Raw genomic sequence first — 27,066 nt, forward strand, 5'->3', positions numbered from 1 at the left:
CCAGGGACAACGTGGAGCCTCCCAATTTTTGGCTGCCCTGCCTAAGGGCTATACTATAATACACCCACTTCCTGACAATGGACACTTAATGTTTTGAGGCCCTCATGCACGTCTCTACCCAGGGACAACGTGGAGCCTCCCAATTTTTGGCTGCCCTGCCTAAGGGCTATACTACAATAGACCCACTTCCTTACAATGGGCACTTCAGGTTTACAGGCCCTCATGCACGTCTCTATCCAGGGACAACGTGGAGCCTCCCAATTTTTGGCTGCCCTGCCTAAGGGCTATACTACAATAGACCCACTTCCTTACAATGGGCACTTCAGGTTTACAGGCCATCATGCACGTCTCTATCCAGGGACAATGTGGAGCCTCCCAATTTTTGGCTGCCCAGCCTAAGGGCTATACTACAATAGACCCACTTCCTTACAATGGGCACTTCAGGTTTACAGGCCCTCATGCACGTCTGTATGCAGGGGCATTGGTGAACCTCACAATTTTGGACTGCCCTGGCAAAGGAAAATACTACAAAGACTCACTTCCTCAAAATGGGCACATTAGACTCAAGAGGCCTTCATGTACGTCTCTTCTCAGGGACATCGGAGTGCCACACAATGTTTTCACGTAAAATCTTTCATGTATTAATCTCAAAAAGTAACATACACCAGCTCTATCTCACTATTGGGTATGTGCCCTTAACATTTCCGCCATGAAAAATCATTTTGGGGTCATTTTGGAAGGTTTTCTGGTGAGTCCGTAAAAATGGCGTAAAACGCGGACAAAATTGTTCACAGCTGTGACTTTTCAGTGATAAATGCTTCAAGGGGTCTTCCCCATGCTGTTGCCATGTCATTTGAGCACTCTTCTGAGACTTTTGTGACATTTTTAGGGTTTCTCCATGCTGCCGGGGGGTCATTTCACAAAAATACTCGGGTCTCCCATAGGATAACATTGGGCTCGTTGCTCGGGCCGAGTACACGAGTATCTTGGGAGGCTCGGCCCGAGCTGCGAGCACCCGAGCTTTTTAGTACTCGCTCATCACTAATGATTATTCTAACTGGCAGTTGACTAATCTGGGACTACCCCACTAGATGATGACAGAAAAGTACTGACGAATGTATGACAGTACACACACTATCTCTTGTGGGCTTTCCTTTTTGGTGATACACCTTAACGCCACTTTACACGCAACGACATCGCTAACGAGATGTCGTTGGGGTCACGGAATTCGTGATGTACATCCGGCCTCATTAGCGACATTGTTGCGTGTGAAACGCAGGAATGACCGTTAACGATCAAAATTGCTCACCTTATCGTTGACACGTTCCTTTCCCGAATATCGTTGCTGTTGCAGGATGAAGGTTTTTCGTCGTTCCTGCGGCAGCACACATCGCTATGTGTGACACCGCAGGAACGAGGAACTACATCGTACCTATGGCCGCCGGCAATGAGGAAGGAAGGAGGTGGGCAGGATATTCCGCCCGCTCATCTCCACCCTTTCGTTTCTATTGGACGGCTGCCGAGTGACATTGCTGTGATGCCTGTGAGGCAGGTAGGTCCGTGTGACGGGTGTAAGTGATGTTGTGCGCCACGGGCAGCGATTTTCCCGTGATGCACAACCGACGGAGGCAGGTATGCTCGCTAGCGATATCGATACCGATATCGCAGCGTGTAAAGTGGCCTTTACTCACTATAAAACAGGAGCACTGGGTATCAAAAGACAGAGGAGAGACAGTATAGAGGTTAGTCGACGTGGAACGGGGGCGTCAACAGCAATTAGGGCGCCGACCCCCGTATCTTAGGAAGGGAGAGACTAGGGAGGGAGAGTATGAATTTCCTACCTTTCTCTTCATTTATCAGCACACGGAAATTAATTTATTATATGTATTATGTGGCATAAATGTTTATTAAAGTAATTGGTTTTATGGTAGTGTGAAATTGTGGTAATGGATTAGAAGGTTCTACCTTAGTATCTCAAAATCGGTATTTGGTATTCATGAAGAATAATCTTCTATCTGGCCATTATTTGACTTGTATCCTGCATTATGACCTATTTTCTATTCTGTACGTTCTATTTCATACTTTACAATTTCTTCTAAGCAGGTGACAGGATTATAGCTGCGTCTATGTCTGTCATGCACAGTACAACAAGCAGAGATGGATTCTTGCTCTTCATTTCTTAGTAAACAGGCTGATGCAGTAGCATAGAAGATGGTGTGTCTGTGTGTTCCTCTGCTTGTTTCTTCTGCTCACAAATATTCCCCCAACCCTTTGCTTAGAGTATATAGGGCTGTGTCACATGACACCATATTGAGCTAAAATCCATTTTGTGACGCCCTTCGCTCCAATGTACGTTTCACTCTTTCTTCCTCAGGGTGCATGAATAAGCTTCCTCAGACTCCCTGAAGAAGAAAGAGAAAAACGTACGAGCAATGAATATGGTGTTTCTGTGTGTTCCTCTGCTTGTTTCCTCCGCTCACTAATATTCCCCCAACCCTTTGCTTACAGTATATAGGGCTGTGTCACATGACACCATATTGAGTTAAAATCCATTTTGTGACGCCCCTCGCTCCAATGTACGTTTCGCTCTTTCTTCCTCAGGGAGTGTGAAGAAGCTTCCTCAGACTCCCTGAAGAAGAAAGAGAAAAACGTACGTAGCATGGAAGATGGTGTTTCTGTGTCTCCCTCTGCTTGTTTCCTCAGTCTGCTCCCTACTTCTTTTCCCTGCTCTATTTTCATAGCATATATAGGGCTGTGTCATAAAGAGCTAAAGTCCTTTTTGTCTGAGAACAATGGAGTTGAGCTGTTTTGCAGATTGGATGATGAGGTCAGGAGACGGGAGGGAAGAAATGGCTCATAAGTGGAGAAAGAAGCAGAATTCTCCATTAAGCTATATTACAAAGTTTCTTATATTTGCACTATTTTTAAAACATTTTGCAGCATTACAAAACGAATTTAGAGGACATTGCAGCAGTAGTAAAATGTTAAACTGGGCACATTGTGAAATAGTGGCTGCAGAGTGGTATAAAATATTGTTTAATTTTTCATCTCCATTATAGAAATATTAACATAGAAATTTTAATTAAATAATTTTAGCTGAGACAATGGGAGAGTTAGAAGAAATATTTGTGTGAGGGCAGTTCCTTTTTCTCCTGCATGACTTGGATCAATCATAAGCAGAAGGGAAGTGTTATAAAGGGGAAAAATAGAACACGTCCCTAGAGAAGGTCAAGCCTAACTTTTCTCTCTGAGACCTGTAATGACACACAACCCTCTTCTCAGTGATTTGACTGCTGACACTGCGTAAAGTAGAGAAACGCGATATTTCATTACAAACACCTTTTAAATATTTCATTTCCCAGCACTGAGTGTGGGGGGAGGGGAAGTTAAGGAATGCTGTGTGTAATTATAAACACTTCTTGCATATTTTAATACACAACACTGTGAATGTGGGGGGAGGGGAATTTGAGAAGAGCTAAGTGTAATTATAAACACCTCTTGCATATTTTATTACACAACACTGTGAGTGTGGGGGGAGGGGAAGTTGAGAAGAGCTAAGTGTAATTATAAACACCTCTTGCATACTTTAATACACAACACTGTGAGTGTGGGGGGAGGGGAAGTTGAGAAGAGCTAAGTGTAATTATAAACACCTCTTGCAGCTTTTATCTGGCAGCGGTGTGAGTCTAGGGCAGGGGAAATAAAGAAGAACGCTTTGTCATTGCAAATACTTCTTGCAACATCTATGAAATGATTGCCCTGATGAAGACGCCTGAGGTGACTTTGAAACATGTTGACTAACAAATCGTATTGTGATCTCCATTGTTTGGACTGTGCGGGTCCAAAGATTAACCCTTTCTCCTACTACATTGTTTAACATACATGTCAAGGCATACATGCCTTAGAATGTAAGCCCGCAAGGGCAGGGCCCTCTTCCCTCTGTACTAGTCTGTCCACTGTAACTTGTATATGTATTCTGTATGTAACCCCCTTCATGTACAGAACCATGGAATCAATGGTGCTCTATAAATAAATCTTAATAATAATAATAAAAAAGGCACTGTCAGTTTTGCTCAAATCCCCTTCACTTTACACTCACACTGCAACAAGATGAAAACTGCAAGAGATGTTTGTAATGACACATAGCTCTAATCTTCTCTAAGTTAAACAGGAGATGTTGACATCCAGACTACAGAAGAGATCATTACTATGTGTTATTGCATATCTCACAGGAGAAAGCCAGGTTTGACCTTTTCTTGGGATGTGTTCTTTTTTTCCCCCTTGTGACTCCTCCCGTCTGCTTAGGATTGATTTCTGTTGTGAAGATATTAACTTGTAAAGTTTAGATTCTAATTTTTCTATGAGCAAGAGGGGTATAAGCTGAGATCCTTCTCTGGGGGTGTGTACTTTTCTCCTGAATGCCATTGCCCAATCATAATCAGGCGGCGTCTTTGAAAGAAAAAAGACACACCCCCAGAGAAGATTTCATTTACTCAGCTCTGCAACTACTGCTCCGTGATGTGAACAGTTTTACATGTTAAAACAGATGGAAAATTTTCTTTAATTAGAAAAATAATTGTCGGTATTTCCAGTTCTTGAAGAAGATCCAAGACCAAACGGTGTAATATGTCCATTCGCTTTCTGTAACAACACTTTGGAGGAATGTAAGACTGAGAAGACGATAAACTGCACCGGATCCATGAATAAATGTCTTGAATACAGAGCGAGAATAGGGACTCCTGGTGAGAAAAAAATTATGTTTTTGATATTAAAATTATGTAAAATAATAAATTTTACAAATATTCTAAAATAAAACAAGTTCATCATCTAGAGCTAATAATATCCCGCAGTCATGGGCGCACAGCTCCAGGGCATAATTGATTGTTTAGATTGTTTCAATTTACATTATTATTGTTTTTGAATTGTCTCTCCAGGAATGGAGACAAACTCTAGTGAGAGTTTGTCTCCATTCCTGGAGAGACAATTTGAATATTCCCCAGAGGGGCGTTGCAGCTATAAGTCCCCTTACTTTATTGTTTTCGAGGCATTTTACCAAATCTAAAAATTAGAGAACGTTCTACATACATTTTACCTAATTTCTGCTGTTTTCATGTCTACAGATGGGATAGTGGGGAATTATTCTATCAAAGGTTGTTTTAATTCCGACTGCTGCCGATACAACTTTGACAGCAACATTGCGATGGAGGAACAACACAGGGTGCTGCTTAAGTGTTAGATGTTACAGCATAATCCAGGAACCTTCAAGAATGAATCAATCACCTTCAAGTCTAACAATATTAGTTTACTTTGTCCTATTGCAAATTATATAGTGTACAATGTATAAGGCCTTCCATTTTAGCATCAAAATTAGTTTTAGCTTTGCTGTAGGGAGTGGGACTTTTCCCTTAATCAACAGATGATCTACACTGTTGGAATCTAACGCAACATTGTTGGTAATGCCGGAAGTTGTAGTATCCCACCAGCCATATATTGTCTGAAAATGTATAACCTCATGGGCTGCTCATTATACTGAAACACTGGAAAAAGTCAATTCTGAAACTTAAGATTTAATTTACGATTTGATGATTATCTGAGCTCTTTATTAAATTTTCACTAAGCAATGTGTTGTCTCTATATAACTTCATGGTGCACTGAAGATAAAGGCTGGACTACTAAGAGGCGCTAAAAGGATTCAAAGTGTAACCTGTCACTCTTGCTTGTGGAGGAACTGAGACAGATTGGAGAGTGATCTCCAATGTGCAGTTAGCAAAGAACCCACAAGAGGGCGATAGAGTAGTCAGCAAGCTGGGTCTGCAACAGGAGGTCTCGTCAATGGTACAGGAGTAAGCAAATCATAGTCAAGTGATAGCCAGGGGTCAGGAGCTGGGATATCACATATACAGCAGAAGGGAGAGACAGAGCCGAGGTCAGGAATGAGGATACAGATCTTAGGCTGGGGATTCAAGGTAATGGAAGTTATCCAGGTCGAGACCAAGGTCACACAAACAGGATTGTGACTACAACTAAAGATAGGAACGAGGAGTAAAGAAATGGAACGAGGGATGGATGAACAGAGAAGGCCACGGGTAAGAACAAGGTAGATGGGAGGCAGGACAGATCAGCCACGCATGCTGCAGAGCAGAAACTATTACTGGTATTGTTCCGGTGGTGCAAAACCAGGACATAGCGGCCTGTATTCCGGAATGAGGCAGAATAGAATTAACCCCTCCCATGACCTGAAGCCCTGAGATGGAATACCAGCAATGGCTCAGTGGCGACTGAGCCAGGCATGGATCATAATATAACCATTTAAGAGAATCAATTGTAAAAAAGGAAAAAGTAACAAAGTAATAATTTACATCAATATTTATATTAAAGAACAAAAAAATCCTTAAATCTTGCAGTTTTTACACTGAGCCTCACAATAAGCTGACACTCCCTGTTATGCAGAGATTGCTTCTTAGTAGTCATCTCATCATCAATAAAGGGCAAGGTCAGAATGAAAAATAACACTTCAGTCATGTAGCTGGATCATAATTTTATTCTTATGCAATTCATGTAAGTTATCTCTTCCTCCCTCCCAATACTGTTTGCTAAGAGAAAACCTCAAAAAATAAGTCATATGCAAGAGGTTTGTGAGCATTTTCTGTGACCCTGTGCAGACAGTACATTTCTGGACTACTAGTTTTAGCTCAAAGAATCAACTCAAGTAAAATTGCTGACACCATTGATATGCATAGAAATTGGAATGAATAAATATGCAAACTGAAAATAAAAAATATAGTTGAAGATATCTTCCTTTTTGCCACAGCTGGGGATAGAAGCTTTATCAGCCGTACAGTACAATACAGAGGGAAGGGGAAAGGAATGCCCTATTGCTAGGGAAATGGGAAAGTGGTGACCCCTGACAATAACCTGCAGCTCAACCTCACTGCCCTTGTCATCCATATATTGGTTCTGCACCTGTTACTGAGCAGGAATATCTCACCCTAGCAAACCCTGATCTGAACCCTAAGTAGGGATGGAAGGTATGAGCTCTTCGACAACACCACTGACGCCAAGGGAGTGAAAAGGAAACAATACAGGGGAAGCACCAAAGCTACTACCTGAGCCCAGGTAGATAGCAAAAGATAAACACTTATGTTAGGAGTGTGACACCCTGAGCTATCAGGTCGTCACAGGGTATTGTGCAATCTGCCTTTCTGTGCAATATACACCTCCTCCTTGGTTACGGGTCCCTAAAGAATGGTGTTGCCAAAACCAGCTAATCAAAATCCTAGGAACACTCTGCACCACACCCACCAGACACACCAGTGGACGGCCTGAGTGGAATAGGGTCGCCCACTTGGGGGTTTGGTTAAGGGGAGGTCAGGAGTGTGAGGAGTAGGCCAGTGTAGTGTTGAAAGTGAAGGAGAGAGGAGGTCTGGAGCTGGGCTCCTTGGAGCTAATAGGTGGCAGACGTTGGTCTGGGCCTGGTAGGAGCTGGACCCCCGATCGCAGGGGATCGTGAGAAGGGGCATGGTATTGTCATGGAGGACAGCCGGCGGCCTTGTACCATCACCGGGCTGGGACCAGGGCACGATGAGGTACATGGACCCTAGATCAGGGAGTAGCTTCAGGCAACCTGACAATTTACCCAACGAGAACGGAGCCTTCAAGATCTGCTCTCCACCAGCTCCAAAATCGGGGTACTAGCGCAATGAGGGGGATAGGACTTTCCACACATACGGTCCAGGAAATCCCAAGCATAAACCATGAGAGCAAGCTCCCTCAGTTAGCCACACTGAGGAGCGGGACCCGACTAGTTTCAAGCTATAGGGGCCAACTAAGAAGAGAACAAGGTGCTAAGGGTAAGGTCCCAGATCAACAGGCAACACCAGCAGAAACGGGACCCAAACGTACTCCCCTCTGCGGCAGCGGTGTCCAGGACTTTAATTTACAAAGTTGTCGGTGTCAGCATTATTGGACTGAGTGTGTACGCAAGTGACCTTTACCTCCCCAACGACACATCCCTGTCATCATCACCAAGTCCCGGGGCATTTCCCCTACCCGTAGAGGGGTTAAACACCTGGCTGCCTACTCATCGCCACCGGGTACTCCCCAGCTGCAGCGGAGGTACTCAACCTTACCGCACACCACGGGTTTCATCACGAACTGTAAATACACCGTCCCCTGTAAATACCCCCTTAATTCGAGTGGCCGCATGACCCCCAGGTCCGGATGCCCCTTGAGCCACCGCGATCCGGATCCGAGCAGCCCGGCTGCTGACGCGGCGGAGTCACAGGATCAGCTGCCACAGACATCTCTGGAACAACAAGAGGAGATGATCGTTGCAGATTACAGCTAGGAACAACTATAAACCACACCTAAAGCACTCCAGGGTAAGGTTTATAAAGGAAGTTAGAGTCTGGCAACTGATAGGAAAAATGTATAGTTTCCATGGGTCACAGAGTCCGCTGCTGCAGAAACATGGAACTGCCAGATAACAACATATGTTGCTAATCTCTAGGAATTTCTAACACTTGCTGCCACTGGATTGTCAGACACCTCCATGACAGGCCATAATACATCCGTGACAATTTAGATTATATCGCAAGTAAGTAAAAATAAGTTATTAACTAGGATCAATCCATTCCATCAATTATGAGCAGGATGCTGGAGAAACACACACCTATATATATAATTGCCTTATTCTGTCTGTCTGTCTTGCTCCAAAATGACGTCATTACAGTGACAACCGTAGCATTGGCCGTTTGGCTTGGCCTGGCCATGCCCCCTGCACGCATTGGCCGCTTGGCTCGGCCTAGCCACGCCTCCCGCATGCATTGGCCGCTAGACCTGGCCACGACCCCGCACGCATTGGCTGCTCGGCCATGCCCCCGGCACACTGTTCCCACTCGGCCACGCCCCCGGCGCACTGTGCCCACTCGGCCACTCCCCTGGTGCACTGTGACTGCTCGGCCATGCCCCTGGCACGCTGTGCCTGCTCAGCCACGGCCCCAGCGCACTGTGCCGCTCGGCCACACCCCCGACACACTGTGCTCGCTCGGCCACGCCTCCGCATACTGTGCCCACTCGGCCGTCCCTCCCGCACACTGTGTCCGCTCGGCCGCGCCCCCCGCACACTGAGACCGCTCGGCCATGCCCCCCGCACACTGTGCCCGCTTGGCCATGCCCCCCGCACACAGTGGGTACTTGGCCACACCCCCCACACACTGTGCCCGCTCGGCCATGCCCCCTGCACACATTGGGCACCTATACACCTCCCCCCAGGACTACTCCACCTATTAGACTCTTCCCCCCAGGACTACTCCTCCTATTAGACACCTCCCCCCAGGACTACTCCTCCTGTTAGACTCCTCCCCCCAGTACTACTCCTCCTATTATCCTCCTCACCCCCAGGACTACTCCACCTATTATCCTCCTCTCTCCCCAGGACTACTCCTCCTATTATACTCCTCTCTCCCCAGGACTACTCCTCCAATTATACTCCTCTCCCCCCAGGACTACTCCTCTTATTATACTCCTCTCTCCCCAGGATTACTACTCCTATTAGACTCCTCCCCCCAGGACTACTCCTCCTATTAGACTCCTCTCTCCCTCAGGACTACTCCTCCTATTATCCTCCCCTCTCTCCAGGACTAGTCCTCCTATTATCCTTCTCCCCCCAGGACTATTACTCCTATTAGACTCATCTCCCCCAGGACTACTCCTCTTATTATCCTCCTCTCCCCCCAGGACTACTCCTCCTAGTATACTCCTCACACCCCAGGACTACTACTTATATTATCCTCCTCTCCCCCTAGGACGACTACTCCTATTATACTCCTCTCTCCCCAGGACTACTCCTCCTATTATACTCCTCTCTCCCCAGGACTACTCCTCCTATTATACTCCTCTCCCCCCAGGACTACTCCTCCTATTATACTCCTATCCCCCCAGGACTACTCCTCCAACACACACACACACACACACACTGCACAAAACATACCTCCCACCAAAACACACACACACGCACCCCACACACACACACCCACACAAACCGCGCAACACACACAGCACCACACACACACAACGCTGCAGACACACAGCACTCCACAAACAATGCAACACACAAACAACATCGCTCTCACACACCCCCACACCCAGACAACACCCAGAACATTTACAGTGCCCTACACAAACACTGGCAACTACACACAACAACATCTGTGATGGGCGAACCCAAACTGTAAAGTTCGGGTCGGTACCAGACACTTAAGGGGGCTTTACACGCTAAGATATTGTTAATGTTTGATCGTCGGGGTCACATTGTTAGTGACGCACATCCGGCGTCATTAACGATATCGCAGCGTGTGATACTTACCAGCGACCTTAGGCGACCTCAAAAATGGTGAAAATCATTCCTCATGGAGAGGTCGTCCCAAATTCAAAAATCGGTAAGGGTTGTTTAGTGTTGTGGTTCATCGCTCATGCGGCAGCACACATCGCTATGTGTGACACCGCAGGAGCGAGGAACGTCTCCTTACCTGCCGCCGGCCCCAATGCGGAAGGAAGAGGAGAAGAAGGAGCGTGTTTACATCACGCTCTGCTCCGCCCCTCCGCTTTGATTGGCCGGCTGCTGTGTGACGTTGCGGTGACGTCGCTGTGATGCCGAACGTCCCTCCCCCTTAAAGGAGGGATTGTTCGGCAGTCACAGCGACGACGACGACCAGGTGATCACAAACAATCGCATGCGCGACGGGCTGCAGGTACTTACACGCTTGGTATCGCTACAAATTGCTAGCGATATCGCTACCGTGTAAAGCCCCCTTTAGTGTCTGTGCACGGGCCCTGAATACAAAGACTCCTCATGGAAGTCAATGTTACTGTTTGGGTTTGGACACCTTGATAAAAAAAGTTAAAAGAAAGGAAAATAAAGCAGGAGAATTATACTAACTGAGTCTCCCATGTGGCTGTCACACTGCTTCCGGGCCTGATCATTAACTCACATGCATATTCCTTGCCCACCCTCTGTGACAGCATCTGTGATTGGTTGCAGACTGTAAAAATAAATATAGAATTGTAAAAAATTGAAGTAGAGTCACCTGTATTTTGATACCCAGCACAGGTAAAGCAGATGGCTACAGGCAGCAGCCGTCGCTGTGCACATTATCTTTGGTGTGGATCAAAATACGAGGACCACATGGGTGTTTTTTTAAATTAATTTAAAAAATATTTTTATAAAATAGCATGCGGTCCCCACCAATTTTGACACCCAGCCAAGATAAAGCCGACAGCTCGTTGCTGGTATTTTCAGGCTGGGGAGGCTCATGATTATTGGGCCCCCCAGCCTAAATATAAGAGCCCACAGCTGCCCCAGAATTGTCGCATCCATTAGATTCAACAATTTTGGCGCTTTACCTGGCTCACATGATTGCCCTTGTGTGGTGGCAATAGTGAAAATATAAAGGGTTAATGACAATTATGGTTGTCAAAAAATCACAGCTGTATTAAAGCTCAAGATTAGTGTTACAGTGGGACTGGGAGATTAGGATAAGGTGGTATATATCCCAATTGCCAGTCAAGGCCCACCGTGTTCCAGAATATTATTATTATTATAGCACCATTTATTCCATGGCGCTTTACAAGTGAAAGAGGGTATACGTACAACAACCATTAACAATACAAAATAGACTGGTATAGGAGGAGAGAGGACCCTGCCCGCGAGGGCTCACAGTCTACAGGGAATGGGTGATGGTACAATAGGTGAGGACAGAGCTGGTTGTGCAGTGGTCTACTGGACTGAGGGCTATTGTAGGTTGTAGGCTTGTTGGAAGAGGTGAAGAGGTGGGTCTTGAGGTTCCTCAGGATGACAAAGAAGCTGCTGGCAACCCTAAGGTTAGGCGGAGAATGCAGAGCTAGGTGGCTCTGAAATCATAGCGGCCTGATCCAAGTTTAATAGCACTTGGATCAGGAGACTGTGAACCCTGTTAGCGTGACAGGGTCCACTCACCCAGCCCAGGAATTCCATTTTAACACCACAGGGGTCTTGGGGTACGCTGTCCGTGCGCGTAGGGGGCACATTCGGACAGGTGGCACAGCAGCCGGAGCCCAGTTGACTCCACTCGGCTGCACTAGCAGGACTATACAGTAGGAGGTGGAAGCTCGGTGCCTGAACTTAACATGCTGAGCCACGGGTGTCCTGGCGTGACAAGCACCAGACAATTAACCCTGCCTACCGCTTCCAAACTAAGGTTTATACCGCAATGAGGCTCTAACATGGAGGTGTGCTCTTTCTGAGCTTAGGTGAAGACTGCGCACCTCCATGTTGTCTCCACACCCTTTTATAACCTAGGTCCACCCCAAACCCAGGGTGGACAACAATGGCACCTCCAGGAGCCAATGGCGGAGTGCCACGTCATCAGTGATATCACCAGCGGCCTATCCGAAACCGCCACATCACTGATGACCTCATGGCCGCCACGCCCCAAACACCTCACCAGTCACTGTCTGACGACCAATGGTGAGGTGCCGTGTCATAGGGGTGGGCATCCTCGAGCCAGTCCAGAGTGGCCACATCATCAGGACACCTGAGCGTGCCAGCCTATCAGGGCCTGCCACCTCACGGACATGCCCAGTGAGGTCCTTACCGGATCTAGCCTCTGATGCACTAAGTGCCTGAGCATGCTCAGTAGCCTGAACCACAGTCTCAGAAATCAGACTATCTGCCTGAGCATGCTCAGTAGGCACAACACAGGGCTTAGACACGGCACGATGTCCAAGTACCTGTGCAAAGAGTCTTTTTGCACTAAGTGTAGGAGCATGCTCAGTAGCCTGAACTGGGGACTTAGACTCAAAAATGGCACTATCAGTCTGAGCATGCTCACTAGGCGAAACACTGGACTTAGGCTCTGGCTGGGGTAAATCGGCACACGCATGCGCACTAGCCGCCTCTGCACACTTAGATGTGGAGGAAGAAGCAGCCAGCTGAATGACATGAGGCACGGCCAAAATAGCGGCTGGCGCCTGGGTGCAACTGGAACCGTAGCAGGCTGCTTGCGTCTAGGGCGGCACCGATTCGTAATAGTTAGTAAAGATGAGTGGTCTATGAGACACCCCATTACTAACTCTAAGTCAAAAGAAAAAAAACAAACACACAAAAATATTTTATTTAAAGACCCCCCAAAAAACTCTTTTTCTCTAATTTATTAACTCCCAAAACACCACTTCAGGTCTCACGTAACCCACACAAGGACCCCTGACAATCCTGAGTCTGCTACATCTGAGGTTGAATATCAAAAAGAAAAAAACGACAAAGCTCATTAAATATTGTAAATTTTGTTAATATATTTAATAAAAACCAAGAGTTCAATGCAAAATAATCTCACATAACATATAATAAAAACAGGGGCTGTATGCATGATAATATCTTATAAATATACAAAAAATTCCATACCAAAATAAAAATATTTAAAAAAATATAAATAGATATATATAATAACTATTTATAATATATATATATATATATATATATATATATATATATATATATATTAATTACAGCAATAAAATGTACAATATTTTATTACCTTTGTCAGTTGTTTTTTTGATATTCTATCCGGTTGGTTTCCGATGGCAGTATGGTGATGTTCCCATCACTGCCCTATGCACACTTTGATTTAAGTTCAGTAATAATATAGATATTTCATATGTAGTGCGGGGTTTTATTTTGCTTGTGTTTTTCTATATATATCTGAGGTTGCAACATGCAGTCACATTAGAAAACGTGACTGCTCACTGTGAGCTGCAGAACACACTGACTGAGCCGCAGCTATGAGCGGTGATGCTCCTGAGTTCACCTGAAGTTACCACTGGAGGTTCCCATGGTACCCCTGATGTGACCTTAGGTGAATTGACCTCTGGTGAACTCATTGAACTCAGTGACCTCATTGAACTTAAATCAAAGTGTGGATGGGAATGTGGTCCCATCACACCCCCTATGTACACTTTGATTTAGGTTCAATAATAACATAGATATTTCATATGTAGTGCGGGGTATTATTTTGCTTGTGTTTTTCTGTATACCTCTGAGGTCGCAGCGTGCAGTCACATTAGAAAACGTGCGACCTGCCGAACACACTGACTGAACCGCAGCTATGAGCGCTGAAGTCCCTGAGTTTACCTGAGGTCACCGCTGGAGGTTCCTATGGTACCCCAGATGTGACCTTGGGTGAACTGACCTCTGGTGAACTAATTGAACTCAGTGACCTCACCTCAGTTGAAGTCATTGAACTCAGTGACCTCACCTCAGTTGAAGTCATTGAACTCAATGCCGGATTTCCAGATTAGACAATGTACAGGTGGCGGGAAGGTTTTAAACGCTATTAACCTGCAAATTAACCCTATATCTGCAAGTTAATAGCATTTTTACATGTGACAGGTTGACTTTAAATTAAGATAAATAAAAATGTTGGAAATTTATTCCATGTGCCTTAAAGAGAAACAATTGACAAGAATCTTGTACTCACAACCAAAATGCATGCATTTGCAACTCCTTAGGGAAGGTAAATAAAGTCTTATTTTATTTTCAGATTAAACTCAATGAAACAAACAAGACACAAGTGTTCTCTATTTTTGAAAGAGTAAATGGTATGGGCCATTACTGCATTGTTATCCCGGAAGCTTGGAATATGTGGTGTGTTATGGTGTTACTGGAGTGATCTCATCCATCCCATAATACAATAGTTTCTTTACCTTTCCTAAGTGTACTTATATGATCCCGGTGTGCAGTCAACAGGACGAGCAGAAGAGAATCCGAGAAGACGCCCATCATCCGCGATGAAGAACCTGGTGGCTTTACTTTGCATGATCTCCGCTCTTGTCATATCAGGTAAGATGGGTGCAGCCATTCTCCAGCATTTTACACAAAACATAACGAGGAGCGTCAGCAAACTTTGTTGCATTGTTTATGATTTTCAATAGGACTTTGCAATTTTTAATTTATCTTGCACCTTTTTGGTAATCGAGGTGACATTAAGCCATTTTCAAAGATGGAAAACGATTTTATATCAAAATTATAATTTTTACCAATGCAATTAAAGTATTTGTTCAATTATTCTCTTATCTGTATAGTGCTATGTTCCTATAATTCCAAATATATATGGACCCATCCATTACTCTTCTAATTCTTTTCAAATTTAGTGATAGTTCTAAAAGATTAACTTCTCACCAACATATAACATACTATTATGTCATATGTTTCTCCTTTTTTATGAAGACCCCCTGTGCCAGTATAGACAGTACTACTATAGATGCCAGACTATGGCTGAAATTCATGTGACACTGTGACTTTTGCTATATCCAGAAATACTATGTTATTACTAAATATAGTACAAGTCATTGGATGTTCACATTTTTGAGTTTCCAGTACAAAATACGTTAAAAAGTGAAAACAAAATGTTTTTTAAATACAGAGATAAACAAAAAAAAAACACTTTTTTTAAGACACCCCCCAAATTTAGAGATAAAAATGGGAAAAAAAAATATGGGGTCCTTCTTTTAATCTGGTGGTGTCTTACCAGACGGGGGCAGCAGTGGTGTCGGAGCAGGGCGGAGGAGGCAGGGGCAGTGCTGAAGTAGGGTGATGCTGCCGTCAATGCAGTGGGTGTCCCAGATGCTTACTGCGGACGGCAACGTTGAGAGGCTCTGCTGACCTGTGCTGTGGGCTCTACGGCGCTACACTGTGGGCTCTGCTGCACTGTGGGCTCTGCTGCGCTGCAGGCGATAAGGTAAGGGCCGTCATCCTGAATGTCGGCGGTTTGGGCTTCAAAGAAATGGCGCCTGGATTTAGCACATGCACAGATTGAGCTATCCACTCAATCACAAGCCCAGATCTCATCTGCGTATGCACCACCTCCGGGTGCCATTAAACTTAAGTCTGCTGCCGGTAGATAAATAGGCCACAGGCGGTGCGTGCACAGATGAGATCTTGATCCGAGTTCTCCATCTGCGCATGCGCTGACTCCTGGCGCCATTGTTTGAAGCCCGCATCACCAACATTCAGGATGGCGGCCTCTGCCTCACTGTCTGCACCGTGGCAGAGCCCAGCACACCACCCACCCACCCACAGTAAAGCACAGCGCACAGCACAGCCTGCAGCATCGCCACTGCCTCTTCCGACCCTTCTCCAGCACCCCCGGTAAGCTATGTTTGGCTTATGAGACTCAGTAGATGAGAAGTGAGGATTTGAGAACCAGAATTATTGAAAAATAACAATTTCAAGGTTACAAGTCCATCTTCAGAGATCTTGATGTTCCTTTGTCCATGGTGCACAACATAATGAAGACATTTACAACCTATGACACTGCAACTAATCTCACGGGGTGTGGACGGCAGAAAGAAATTGATGAAAGGTTGTGATGCAGAATAGTCCGGATGGTGGATAAACCACTCCAATCAAGTCCCAAAGAAATTCAAGCTGTCCTACAGGCTCAGGGGCCATCAGTGTTAGCACAAACTATCTGTTGATGCTTGAATAAATTATTTTGGCAGAGACCCAGGAGGACCCCACTGCTGACACATACATTAAAAATCCAGACTGCAGTTTGCCAAAATATACGTGAGCTTCTGGGAAAGCTTCTTGAGACCAATATAGAACTTTCTATTATGAAAAACATGATTGTAAGGATAACCAAAATATTTTTTTTTACTCACCTCAAAAAATATTACTGTATTGTCCATTTGATTTTCCAGTAATTTCGTTTAGATGTTATTCTTGCTTGTCCCGCACCTCTGAAAAATGTAACGTGTCTGAGACTGAATGCCTCGGAAATCGATGTATGACCGCCTGTCAATACTTTTACAACGGTGAGTACAACTCAGTTTTCACTTTAATAAAAAAAGTATCAGCATCTCCACTCTAATTTTATTATGTCAATTTACTTATTTTGTAGGTGGAAAGGAGTGTAAGTCAATATATAAAGGTTGTGCCAATGATACTTTGTGTGGAATTAAGGCAGAAGAAATTATGGAAAACATCAGATTTCGATTTCATGCGATTTGCTGCACTGGGGAATTATGCAACACTGCGCAATATGAACGTAAGTGTCATAATGCTACTAATTATAGATTGATTATACAGATTTTAATGTACAGATATTATTGACAAGTGGCAAAATACAGTCTAATGTAGTGGAAAAGGTTTTCAACCTTCCAATAAATGTTAGAGCACTGGAAAGTGGGGCAATAAAAAAATGAATTATGGTGTTCCAAATTAGTACTAAGAAGGTATTCAAGAAATGGACATGTCTTGACAGCAAGCAAAGATACTTGGCATTTATTGGAATGAAATTAACCCCTTTATGACCAAGGACGTACCTGTATGTTTTACATATTTAGGGATTAATCACTGTCGGCTGCTGTGGTGGGCTGGCAGCAATACCTGCACATGTCTGCTGATTTGAACAGCAGACATCTGTGAATTACAGGCACAGGTGGATCCGCTGTCAGAATGTGATGGCGCAATTGAAATGGCCTTTCCCAGCCGCCATCAGAAACCCCATGATGCGATCACGGGATGCCAATGGGTACCATGGTAGCTGTCACAGGGTCCTTCTCCGATATCACACAATCAACAGAGCGAGAGATGAATGAGCAATCCAAAAAACATTTATTCCAAGCAAACAGATGGTCCATAACTTAATCCACCACACAGAGGGTAAAATAGTCCAATAATGACATAAATTTCCCTGGGATCATTCACAATCTTCCAGCAGTCCTTCTCCAGGGAAATAGGGGTTTCTCACAGTCTCTGTGGGATGCTGGCCGCAGACTCAGCTTCTCCCTCAAAGGATCAACCTTGCTTCTTCTCTCTTGAAGTTCTCACCTTGACTGACCAATTCTTCAGGTAAGCAGAAAGTTTAGGTGGGTCCAAGTCCCCCTCCCCCAGAGTTAGGGACAGAAACACTACAGAGGGTGATTACCTACAGACAATGCAATGTACACACAAGGAATACACATAATGGACAGTGAACCACACCTAAAATATGAACCTACACAACATGAAACACAACCTCTCATATTCTACCATCACAGTAGTGATGGGTCATGTGATGACTCCTGTCACTATCATCACGTCATTCCTTGTAGAGCTGAAAAAGCAACAGCTGTAACAGGATTGTAGCATTTATGATGATCAGAGTGGTGCAGCTCTCATCAACAGAAATGAATCAGAAATCAGACTCCTGATCCTAGGGGGTCTTGTAAAATAAAAACAGTAAAAAAAAAGTTTTAAAATTTCTTAAAAAAGATAAAAAACCTAAAGTTCAAATCACCCCTTTTCACCCCATTGAAAATTAACCGGTTAGAAAAATGAAAAATATACACATATTTGGTATTGCCGTGTTCAGAAATGTCCAGTCTATCAAAATATAAAATCAATTAACCCCTTCACGACCTTTGACGGATCTATCCGTCATGGATCGTATGAGGTTAAGCTCCGCCCCCTGCTGCGGGCAGGTTGCGGCGATCGGCGCACATATCAGCTGTTCTCAACAGCTGACATGTGTGCCTGCATGTTACGAGTGGAATCACATTCCACCCGTAACATTAGCCCCTTACATTTTGCTGCCAAAGTCTGGCAGCAAGATGTATATATGCACGGACAGGATTTTCACTTACCGCCGCCCACACAGGAAGTCACGTGAGTGATCACATGACTTCCGGTGGTTGCCATGGTAGCACAGGGCCATGTGATGACGCCTGCAGCTATCACGAGTCACTTTCGTTTTCACTCGGCCCAGAGCCGAATGAATCAGGAAGTGACCGTATCTGCTGTTTACAGCTGTATAGCTGTGATCAGCAGATAGGGCAGAGCGATCTGATTGCTGATCACTATAGCCCCCTAGAGGGACTAGTAAAATAAAAAAAAGTAAAAAAAGTTTTAAAAAATAATAAAAAAAACCCCTAAAAGTTCAAATCACCCCCCATTTCACCACAATGAAAAGGGTTAAAAAATAAATAAATATACACATATGTGGTATTGCCGCGTTCAGAAATGCCCGATCTATCAAAATATAAAATCAACTAATCTGATAGGTAAACAGCGTAGTGGCAAAAAAATTACAAACGCCAACATTACGTTTTTTGGTCGCCGCAAGTTTTACGCAAAATGCAATAACAGGCAATCAAAATGTAGCATCTGCGCAAAAATGCTACCATTAGAAACATCAGCTCAAGACGCAAAAAATAAGCTGTTACTTAGCCATAGATTCCAAAAAATGAGAACGCTATGGGTTTCGGAAAATGGCGCAAAACGTACTCCACTTTTATTGGACAAACTTGTGAATTTGTTTTAACCCCTTAGATACAAGTAAACTTATACATTTTTGGTGTCAACAAACTTGCACCGACCTCAGGCATCATACCCACACATCAGTTTTACCATATAGTGAACACGGTGAATAAAACATCCCAAAAACTATTGTGCCATCACACTTTTTTTGCAGTTTTTCCACACTTGGAATTCTTTTGCTGTTTTACAGTACACCATATGGTAAAACTTATGGTTTCCTTTAAAAGTACACCTCGTCCCGCAAAAAACAAGCCCTCATATGGCAAGATTGACGGAAAAATAAAAAAGTTACGGCTCTCGGAAGAAGGGGAGCAAAAAACAAAAACACAAAATCGCAAAAACAGAAAGTGCCGGGGGCTGAAGGGGTTAACCTGATTGGTAAATGGTGTAGAGGCAAAAAATTCCAAACGCCAAAATTACGTTTTTGGTCGTTGCAAATTTTGTGCAAAATGCAATAACAGGTGATGAACAATGTAGCATCTGTGCAAAAATGCTACCAAAAATGTCAGGTCGAGTTGCAAAAAATAAGCCACCACACTGAGCACCATATCCCAAAAACTGAGAACGCTATGGGTCGTGGAAAATGGTGCAAAAAGTGCGCCTTTTTTGATAAATTTCTGAACTTTTTTAACTTCTTAGATAAATGTAAACCTATAGATGTTTGGTATCTACATACTCACACCAACCCAAGACCTCACTCCGACACATCAGTTTTACCATAAACCACAAACACAACAGTATAAGGCCTAAATAATATTTTATTGACAAAAATAAATTTTTTAAAAAATAAAACAGTATAATGGGTACCACCAGATTCAGGGGGGAGGACAGAGAATGATAAATGAATTACTGATCACTGATCAATATGGCATACCACATGTGCAGTATCACCTGTCAACCAACAGAGGGAGCTCAAGGTTAAAAAAGTACCTTCATATAAGAACCATAAATAGTTAAAGTACAAGGTCTATTTGCTATCAAAAATAACTATAAAGTACTGTCACATAGGAGCTGCAATTTTATTACTTTATCAAAAATGCAAAATGCATTATCACACTAAAACAATCATGCAACTAAATTTCTGACAAAAAAGAGAGGAGCCCAGGATAACAAGTGCCAATGCACAGTGGTCATACCATGTATATTACCGTAATTACAATCAATGTCCACAAGGGGGAATTAAATGTAAATAGAAAAAAATCTCCTAATCAAATAGAGTATCTAAGAAGCACAACACATGGTTATCACAGTGAGGTAGAATACCATATATATATATATATATATATATATATATATATATATATAATGTACAGTCAGGGCCAGAAATATTTGGACAGTGACACAAGTTTTGTTATTTTAGCGGTTTACAAAAACATGTTCAGAAAAACAATTATATATATAATATGGGCTGAAAGTGCACACTCCCAGCTGCAATATGAGAGTTTTCACATCCAAATCGGAGAAAGGGTTTAGGAATCATAGCTCTGTAATGCATAGCCTCCTCTTTTTCAAGGGACCAAAAGTAATTGGACAAGGGACTCTAAGGGCTGCAATTAACTCTGAAGGCGTCTCCCTCGTTAACCTGTAATCAATGAAGTAGTTAAAAGGTCTGGGGTTGATTACAGGTGTGTGGTTTTGCATTTGGAAGCTGTTGCTGTGACCAGACCATGCGGTCTAAGGAACTCTCAATTGAGGTGAAGCAGAACATCCTGAGGCTGAAAAAAAGAAAAAAATCCATCAGAGAGATAGCAGACATGCTTGGAGTAGCAAAATCAACAGTCGGCTACAATCTGAGAAAAAAGGAATTGACTGGTGAGCTTGGGAACTCAAAAAGGCCTGGGCGTCCACGGATGACAACAGTGGTGGATGATTGCCGCATACTTTCTTTGGTGAAGAAGAACCCATTCACAACATCAACTGAAGTCCAGAACACTCTCAGTGAAGTAGGTGTATCTGTCTCTAAGTCAACAGTAAAGAGAAGACTCCATGAAAGTAAATACAAAGGGTTCACAGTAGTAAACATAGTTTATTGATGACATAACAGCAGACAAGAGTAGCCGGATGAATTCTGAAGTGTACCAGGATATACTTTCAGCCCAGATTCAGCCAAATGCTGCAAAGTTGATCGGACGGCGCTTCATAGTACAGATGGACAATGACCCCAAGCATACAGCCAAAGCTACCCAGGAGTTCATGAGTGCAAAAAAGTGGAACATTCTGCAATGGCCAAGTCAATCACCAGATCTTAACCCAATTGAGTATGCATTTTACTTGCTCAAATCCAGACTTAAGACGGAAAGACCCACAAACAAGCAAGACCTGAAGGCTGCGGCTGTAAAGGCCTGGCAAAGCATTAAGAAAGAGGAAACCCAGCGTTTGGTGATGTCCATGGGTTCCAGACTTAAGGCAGTGATTGCCTCCAAAGGATTCGCAACAAAATATTGAAAATAAAAATATTTTGTTTGGGTTTGGTTTATTTGTCCAATTACTTTTGACCTCCTAAAATGTGGAGTGTTTGTAAAGAAATGTGTACAATTCCTACAATTTCTATCAGATATTTTTGTTCAAACCTTCAAATTAAATGTTACAATCTGCACTTGAATTCTGTTGTAGAGGTTTCATTTCAAATCCAATGTGGTGGCATGCAGAGCCCAACTCGCGAAAATTGTGTCACTGTCCAAATATTTCTGGACCTAACTGTATATATAAATAAAAATCCATTTATAGTACTTACAAGATGCAAGATTCAGCCTCTGTTCACCCCCACCACTCCAACGTACGTTTTATAGAAACTTCCTCACGGAGCGCTCTCAATTCAAGGATCACAAAGAATATTAAACTGTATGGGTTAACCAGTATATACTGTACATATGTGCCGCACCAGCAGCGGATGGAACCGTTGTGATCCGGGGGTAGTGTCCGTTCGTGGCTTGAGGGTCTCCGGACCTGGGGGCTTAGGGGCCACACTCTAAAGTAAAAGGGGAGGATATTTACAGGGGAGTTATAGTTTGTGATGCCACCTGTGGTGTGCGGTAACTGGGAGTACCGCCGCTGCTGTTGGGAGTACCCGGGGTGTTGGTGTGGGGCAGAAAGGTGTCATTGCCCTCCACGGGTAGGGGTAGGCCCCGGGCCTCTGGATGGTGCTACTGGGGTGCCATGAAGGGGAAATCACACAGGTACTCACTTAGCCAATAAGCAGATGCTGACAACCGGGTAAACCAAGTCTCTGGACGCCGCTGTGTCTCAGAGGGGAGCTCGTCCTGGTCCCGTCCCCTGCAGTGTTGCCCTGGTGATCCGTGACCTGCCTCCTGGCACAAAGTTTAAATTCACCATAGTGGCCCAGTAGTCTGGAACTTGCTGGGCCCCGCTCCCCACTGTGGCTTAGTGTGGGAGCCTGCTCTCAGGGCTCACGCTTGGGATTTTAGTGGGCTGCTTGTTTGGAAGGCCCTATTCCCCTCGTTGCACTAGTGTCCCAATACTGGAGCTAGTGGGAACAGTCCATAAAGGCTTTGCTCTCCACAGGTTAATTGCCAGGTTGCCTGAAGCTTTTCCCTGACCTAGGGTCCGTGTACCCTGCTGTGCCTTCGTTCCCGGACCGGTAATGGGACCAGGCTGCTGACCATCTTCTTTGACAGGTCCAGGCACCTAGACTCAATCCCCTGCGACCGGGGGTCCGACTCCTCTATGTTCAAACCACCGTCTGTAACCTAGTCAGCTTCTCCTGGGAGCCACTACTTCCAACCTCCTCAGAGCTCCCCACTCTTCAGGAGCTACTACTGTTCTAACTTGACACCTCGCACTCCCTGTCTGACCCCTAGGTGGGCGACTATATTCCGCTCAAACCGCCCACTGGTGTGCCTGGTGGGTGTGGTGCAGGGTGTATCTAGGATTTGATTTGCTGTTGGAGGCAAAACTGCAGGATAGAGACCCAAAGCATGAGGGATTCGAATTATGCACTAAAGAGAAAGAGCGTACAGTACCCTGTGACGACCTGATAGTCCAGGGGCGTCACACATATATTTAGGAGCATCCTGTCTAATTTGTATGCATACTGTCAGGATCAATTAGGATATTAAACTGTAGGGGTTTACTATTACATACATATTTGTGACAGCATATCGTTTATACCTACATATAGTTCATGCCATTCATGGCCTCCAAATGAGGTTAGGGACTGAGGATATTTAAACTGTGCGGATTTATTATTATATACATGTGTGTGAGAGCTTACTGTCCATACCTGCATATATGTTGCCAGATGGCTTTATGGCGGCTTATATAGATTTGTTTGGTGTCCACTGATTTAGTGTACTCTGATCAAACAGCGGTTGGCAGTGACTGCAGGATCCTAGCTATGTGATTATCATTAATGGGTAGTTTATAAGCTGTTTAGTGTGTTACCTACTTGGTTTAGGGTCTCGATTTTTTTTCCTTGTATGGTCCCTTTCTATCATTAAAAATATATATAAAGCCGTAATAGTAAAAGGGTGAACATAGGGATATAGTTGGGAAACAATCATGTTTATCTGAGACACCTCCCTTGAGGTTATGTTATGGGACAATCTGTTTAGGGCTTGTTGGGACACACGTGTGTACTATTGTTTTTAATATTTCTTCCTATGTGTGGGATTGCTTTGTATTTTTGTAATAAAGATGTTTTATGGGGTAATTTGTCTTAATGACACATACCTCTAACCTTTTCTAAACTAAACAGGAGGTGTTGACATCCAGATCACAGAAGAGATCAATAGAATGTTTTATTACATGTCTCACAGGAGAAAGCCAGGTTTGACCTTTTCTGAGGATGTGTTCTTTTTTTCCATTGTATGATACCTCCTGTCTTCTTACGATTGTTGTGGAAACATTTTCTTGTAAAGTCTAGATAATAATTTTGCTATGAGCAAGAGGGTTATAAGGGGAGATCCTTCTCTGGGGGTGTGTACTTTTCTCCTGAATGCTCTTGCCCAATCATAATCAAGAGGAGTCATTGAGGGGAAGAGGACACACCCCTATAGAAAAATCATTCTACTCAGCTCTGCAACTACTGCTCCATGATGTGGACAGTTTAACTTGTGACAACTGGTGAAAAGTTTTCTTTAATTAGAAAAACAATTGTGTGTATTTCCAGTTGCTGAAGAAGATCCAAGACCAAATGGAGTAATATGTCCAAATGCTTACTGTAATGACACTTTGGAGGAATGTAAGACTGAGAAGACGATAAACTGCACCGGATCCATGACTAGATGTGTTGACTATAGGGGAAAAGTGAGGAATCCAGGTGAGAAAATTTGATGTTTTTTGATTTTGCAATTATGTAAAATAAATCATATATTTTACAAATAATCTAAAATAAATCAAATTCCTAATTAGAGATGAGCGGTGTTCGAATCGAACTGTTCGCCAATCTCAAATTCGACCTGTTTTAGGTGATGTTCGAGTCGTTCGATGAACGCAAACAATTAGCTTCAAGTTCAACAGTTTGAGGTTAAGTTCGATAACGGTTCGATCACCAAAAGCGTAACTGGCTTTTCACAGTAATACTGTCATTCAATGTTAATACAGTGGAACCTTGGTTAACGAGAACAATCCGTTCTGGGACTGTGCTTGTTAACCAAGTTACTCGTTCAGCCAAGCAAGATTTCCCATAAGAAATCATTGCAATGCAGACAATTCCTTTCACAACTTGTTACATGTCCCATCCTGGTCCCCTATTGTGCCATTCCACACATGCACAAACACACACAAACACGTACAAACACGTACAAACATACACAAACACACACAAACACATATTATGCTCACCTTAACTTTCGTTCCATCGCCGGCCTCCTGGGACTTGCCGTTCGCCGGTACAAGATTTATATCGGGTAACCATCGCGACCGATGCCGGAATTTCTGCTGCCAGAGTGCTGACATCAAAGGCAGGAGCCGCTTGCCTCTGATTGGCCAGCGTGCTGCCTTTGAATAGCGTCTGACAGAGGAAGTTCCTCCCTCGTCGCGATTGTTACCGATGAACTACGTGTATCGGGTAACCATCGCGACCTATGCCGGAACTTCCTCTGTCAGACGTTACTCACAGGCAGCACACTGGCCAATCAGAGGCAAGTGGCTCCTGCCTTTGATGTCAGCGTTCTGTCAGTGGAAGTTCCGGCATCAGTTGTGCAATGGTTACCCGATACACATCTTGTACCGGCGAACTGCAAGTCCCAGGAGGCTGAAGATGGAACGGAAGGTAAGGTGAGCATAATATGTGTGTGTGCGTTCATGTTTGTGTATGTTTGTATGTTTGTGTTTGCCAGCCAATGTTTTCAATGGTGTTCGAAGGTGTTCGAAAGTGTTCGATGAACGTTCGACAAACGCTCGGCGAACACACCCACCGTTCGACAAACTGAACTGAACTCGAACACTAGAGTGGTGGCTCATCTCTATTCATAATCTTGATCCATAAATAGTCATATGCACACAGCTCCAGGGCATAATTGATTGTTAGGATCCTTTCAATTTATATTATTATTGTTTTAGAGGCATTTAGCTCATCTAAAAATTAGAGAATGTACAAAAGATATTTTACGTAGTTTCTCTTGTTTTTTTTGTCTTCAGATGGGAAAGTCCAGAATTATTCTATCAAAGGTTGTGTTAATTCCGACTGTTGCCGATACAGCTATGACAGCAACATTGTGATAGAGGAAATGCACAGGGTGCTGCTTAAGTGTTAGATGTTACAGCACAATCCAGATAGCTTCAAGAATGAATCAATCCCCTTCAAGTCTAATGATCTTTCTTTGATTTGCTTTAATTGGAAATGATATAGTATAGAACGTGCAACACTTTCCATTGAAAGTTGGGGCTTTTATCATAGTCATATTAATACAAGGTGATGTTTTTGAACTACCCGCTTGAAAAACTATAACACAAAATTCTAGGTAATGCTGGGAGTTGTAGTTTTCCAGCAGCCATATATTACTTTTAACCTCATGGCCTGCTCAATATACTGATATAGTGGAAGAAGTCATTTCTGCAACTTAAGATTTAAATTAAGATGTGATTTTCTAAGCTCTTTAATAAATTTTCCCTATGCAATGTGTTGTCTCTGTATAACTTTATGGTGAGGTGATAATTAAGGCTGGACAACTAATGTACCACCCCGCTCTCGGCAGCCGAGCTGCTTGGATCCGGTCCTTCTGTGGGTGGCTCGAGGGACTCCGGACCCGGGGGGGTCTTCCGGTCACTTCAAGTGAAAAGGGGGGTGATGAGATGGTGGATGTAGGACGTATGTGTACGGGCTGGGCCGTACGGAGTTCGTGACACCACCCACGGTATGTGGTGATATTGGACACCACCGCTGCAGTTGCGGGGCACCCGGGGAAGATGTTGTGCAGCAAGATGTTAACCCCTCTGTGGGCAGGGATGGTGACCCCGGGACCCGTTGGGGTTTGGCGGTGCAGGGAGATGGGTGACCGCAGGGTGCTGATATACTCACTATTAGAAAACACACGAGTCTCTGGTAAACCTAGGTGATGGTGGTCGGTGCCCGCAGCTGGCTGCGTTTGGGTTCCCCCACCCGGCTGGTGGTCTCTGTCTTTCTCCTGCACCTGTTTTAGAATGGTGGACTGCCTGTGCTTGCAACTTCAGGAGTCCGCTCCCGGCTGGTTGTGGCCTAAGGAGCCCTTGCCCGCAGATGCTGGCCCGTGGGATCTCTGAGCCTTGGCGGTGGCCTATTTTCCCCCTCGGTG

General features: G+C 44.1%; 1 protein-coding gene across 1 annotated transcript; it reads left to right on the forward strand.

Annotated features, from left to right (window-relative positions):
• The first annotated feature begins 14,820 nt into the window (after positions 1–14,820).
• Positions 14,821–26,295, forward strand: LOC142256764 (phospholipase A2 inhibitor 31 kDa subunit-like). Its single transcript, XM_075328653.1, has 5 exons — positions 14,821–14,872; positions 16,735–16,848; positions 16,935–17,081; positions 24,462–24,611; positions 25,934–26,295. Exons 1-5 carry the CDS (start codon positions 14,821–14,823, stop codon positions 26,047–26,049), a joined length of 579 nt encoding a protein of 192 aa, XP_075184768.1. The 3' UTR covers positions 26,050–26,295.
• Positions 26,296–27,066: the final 771 nt, after the last annotated feature.

Source organism: Anomaloglossus baeobatrachus, chromosome 11, assembly GCF_048569485.1.
Source record: "Anomaloglossus baeobatrachus isolate aAnoBae1 chromosome 11, aAnoBae1.hap1, whole genome shotgun sequence".
Classification (NCBI taxonomy): Eukaryota; Metazoa; Chordata; class Amphibia; order Anura; family Aromobatidae; genus Anomaloglossus; species Anomaloglossus baeobatrachus.

Coding starts and splice junctions, on each gene's coding strand:
- LOC142256764 (XM_075328653.1), top strand. CDS start 14,821: ATGAAGAACCTGGTGGCTTTACTTTGCATGATCTCCGCTCTTGTCATA. Junction 16,849..16,934: donor CTGTCAATACTTTTACAACG/GTGAGTACAACT, acceptor CTTATTTTGTAG/GTGGAAAGGAGTGTAAGTCA. Junction 24,612..25,933: donor GGGAAAAGTGAGGAATCCAG/GTGAGAAAATTT, acceptor TTTTGTCTTCAG/ATGGGAAAGTCCAGAATTAT.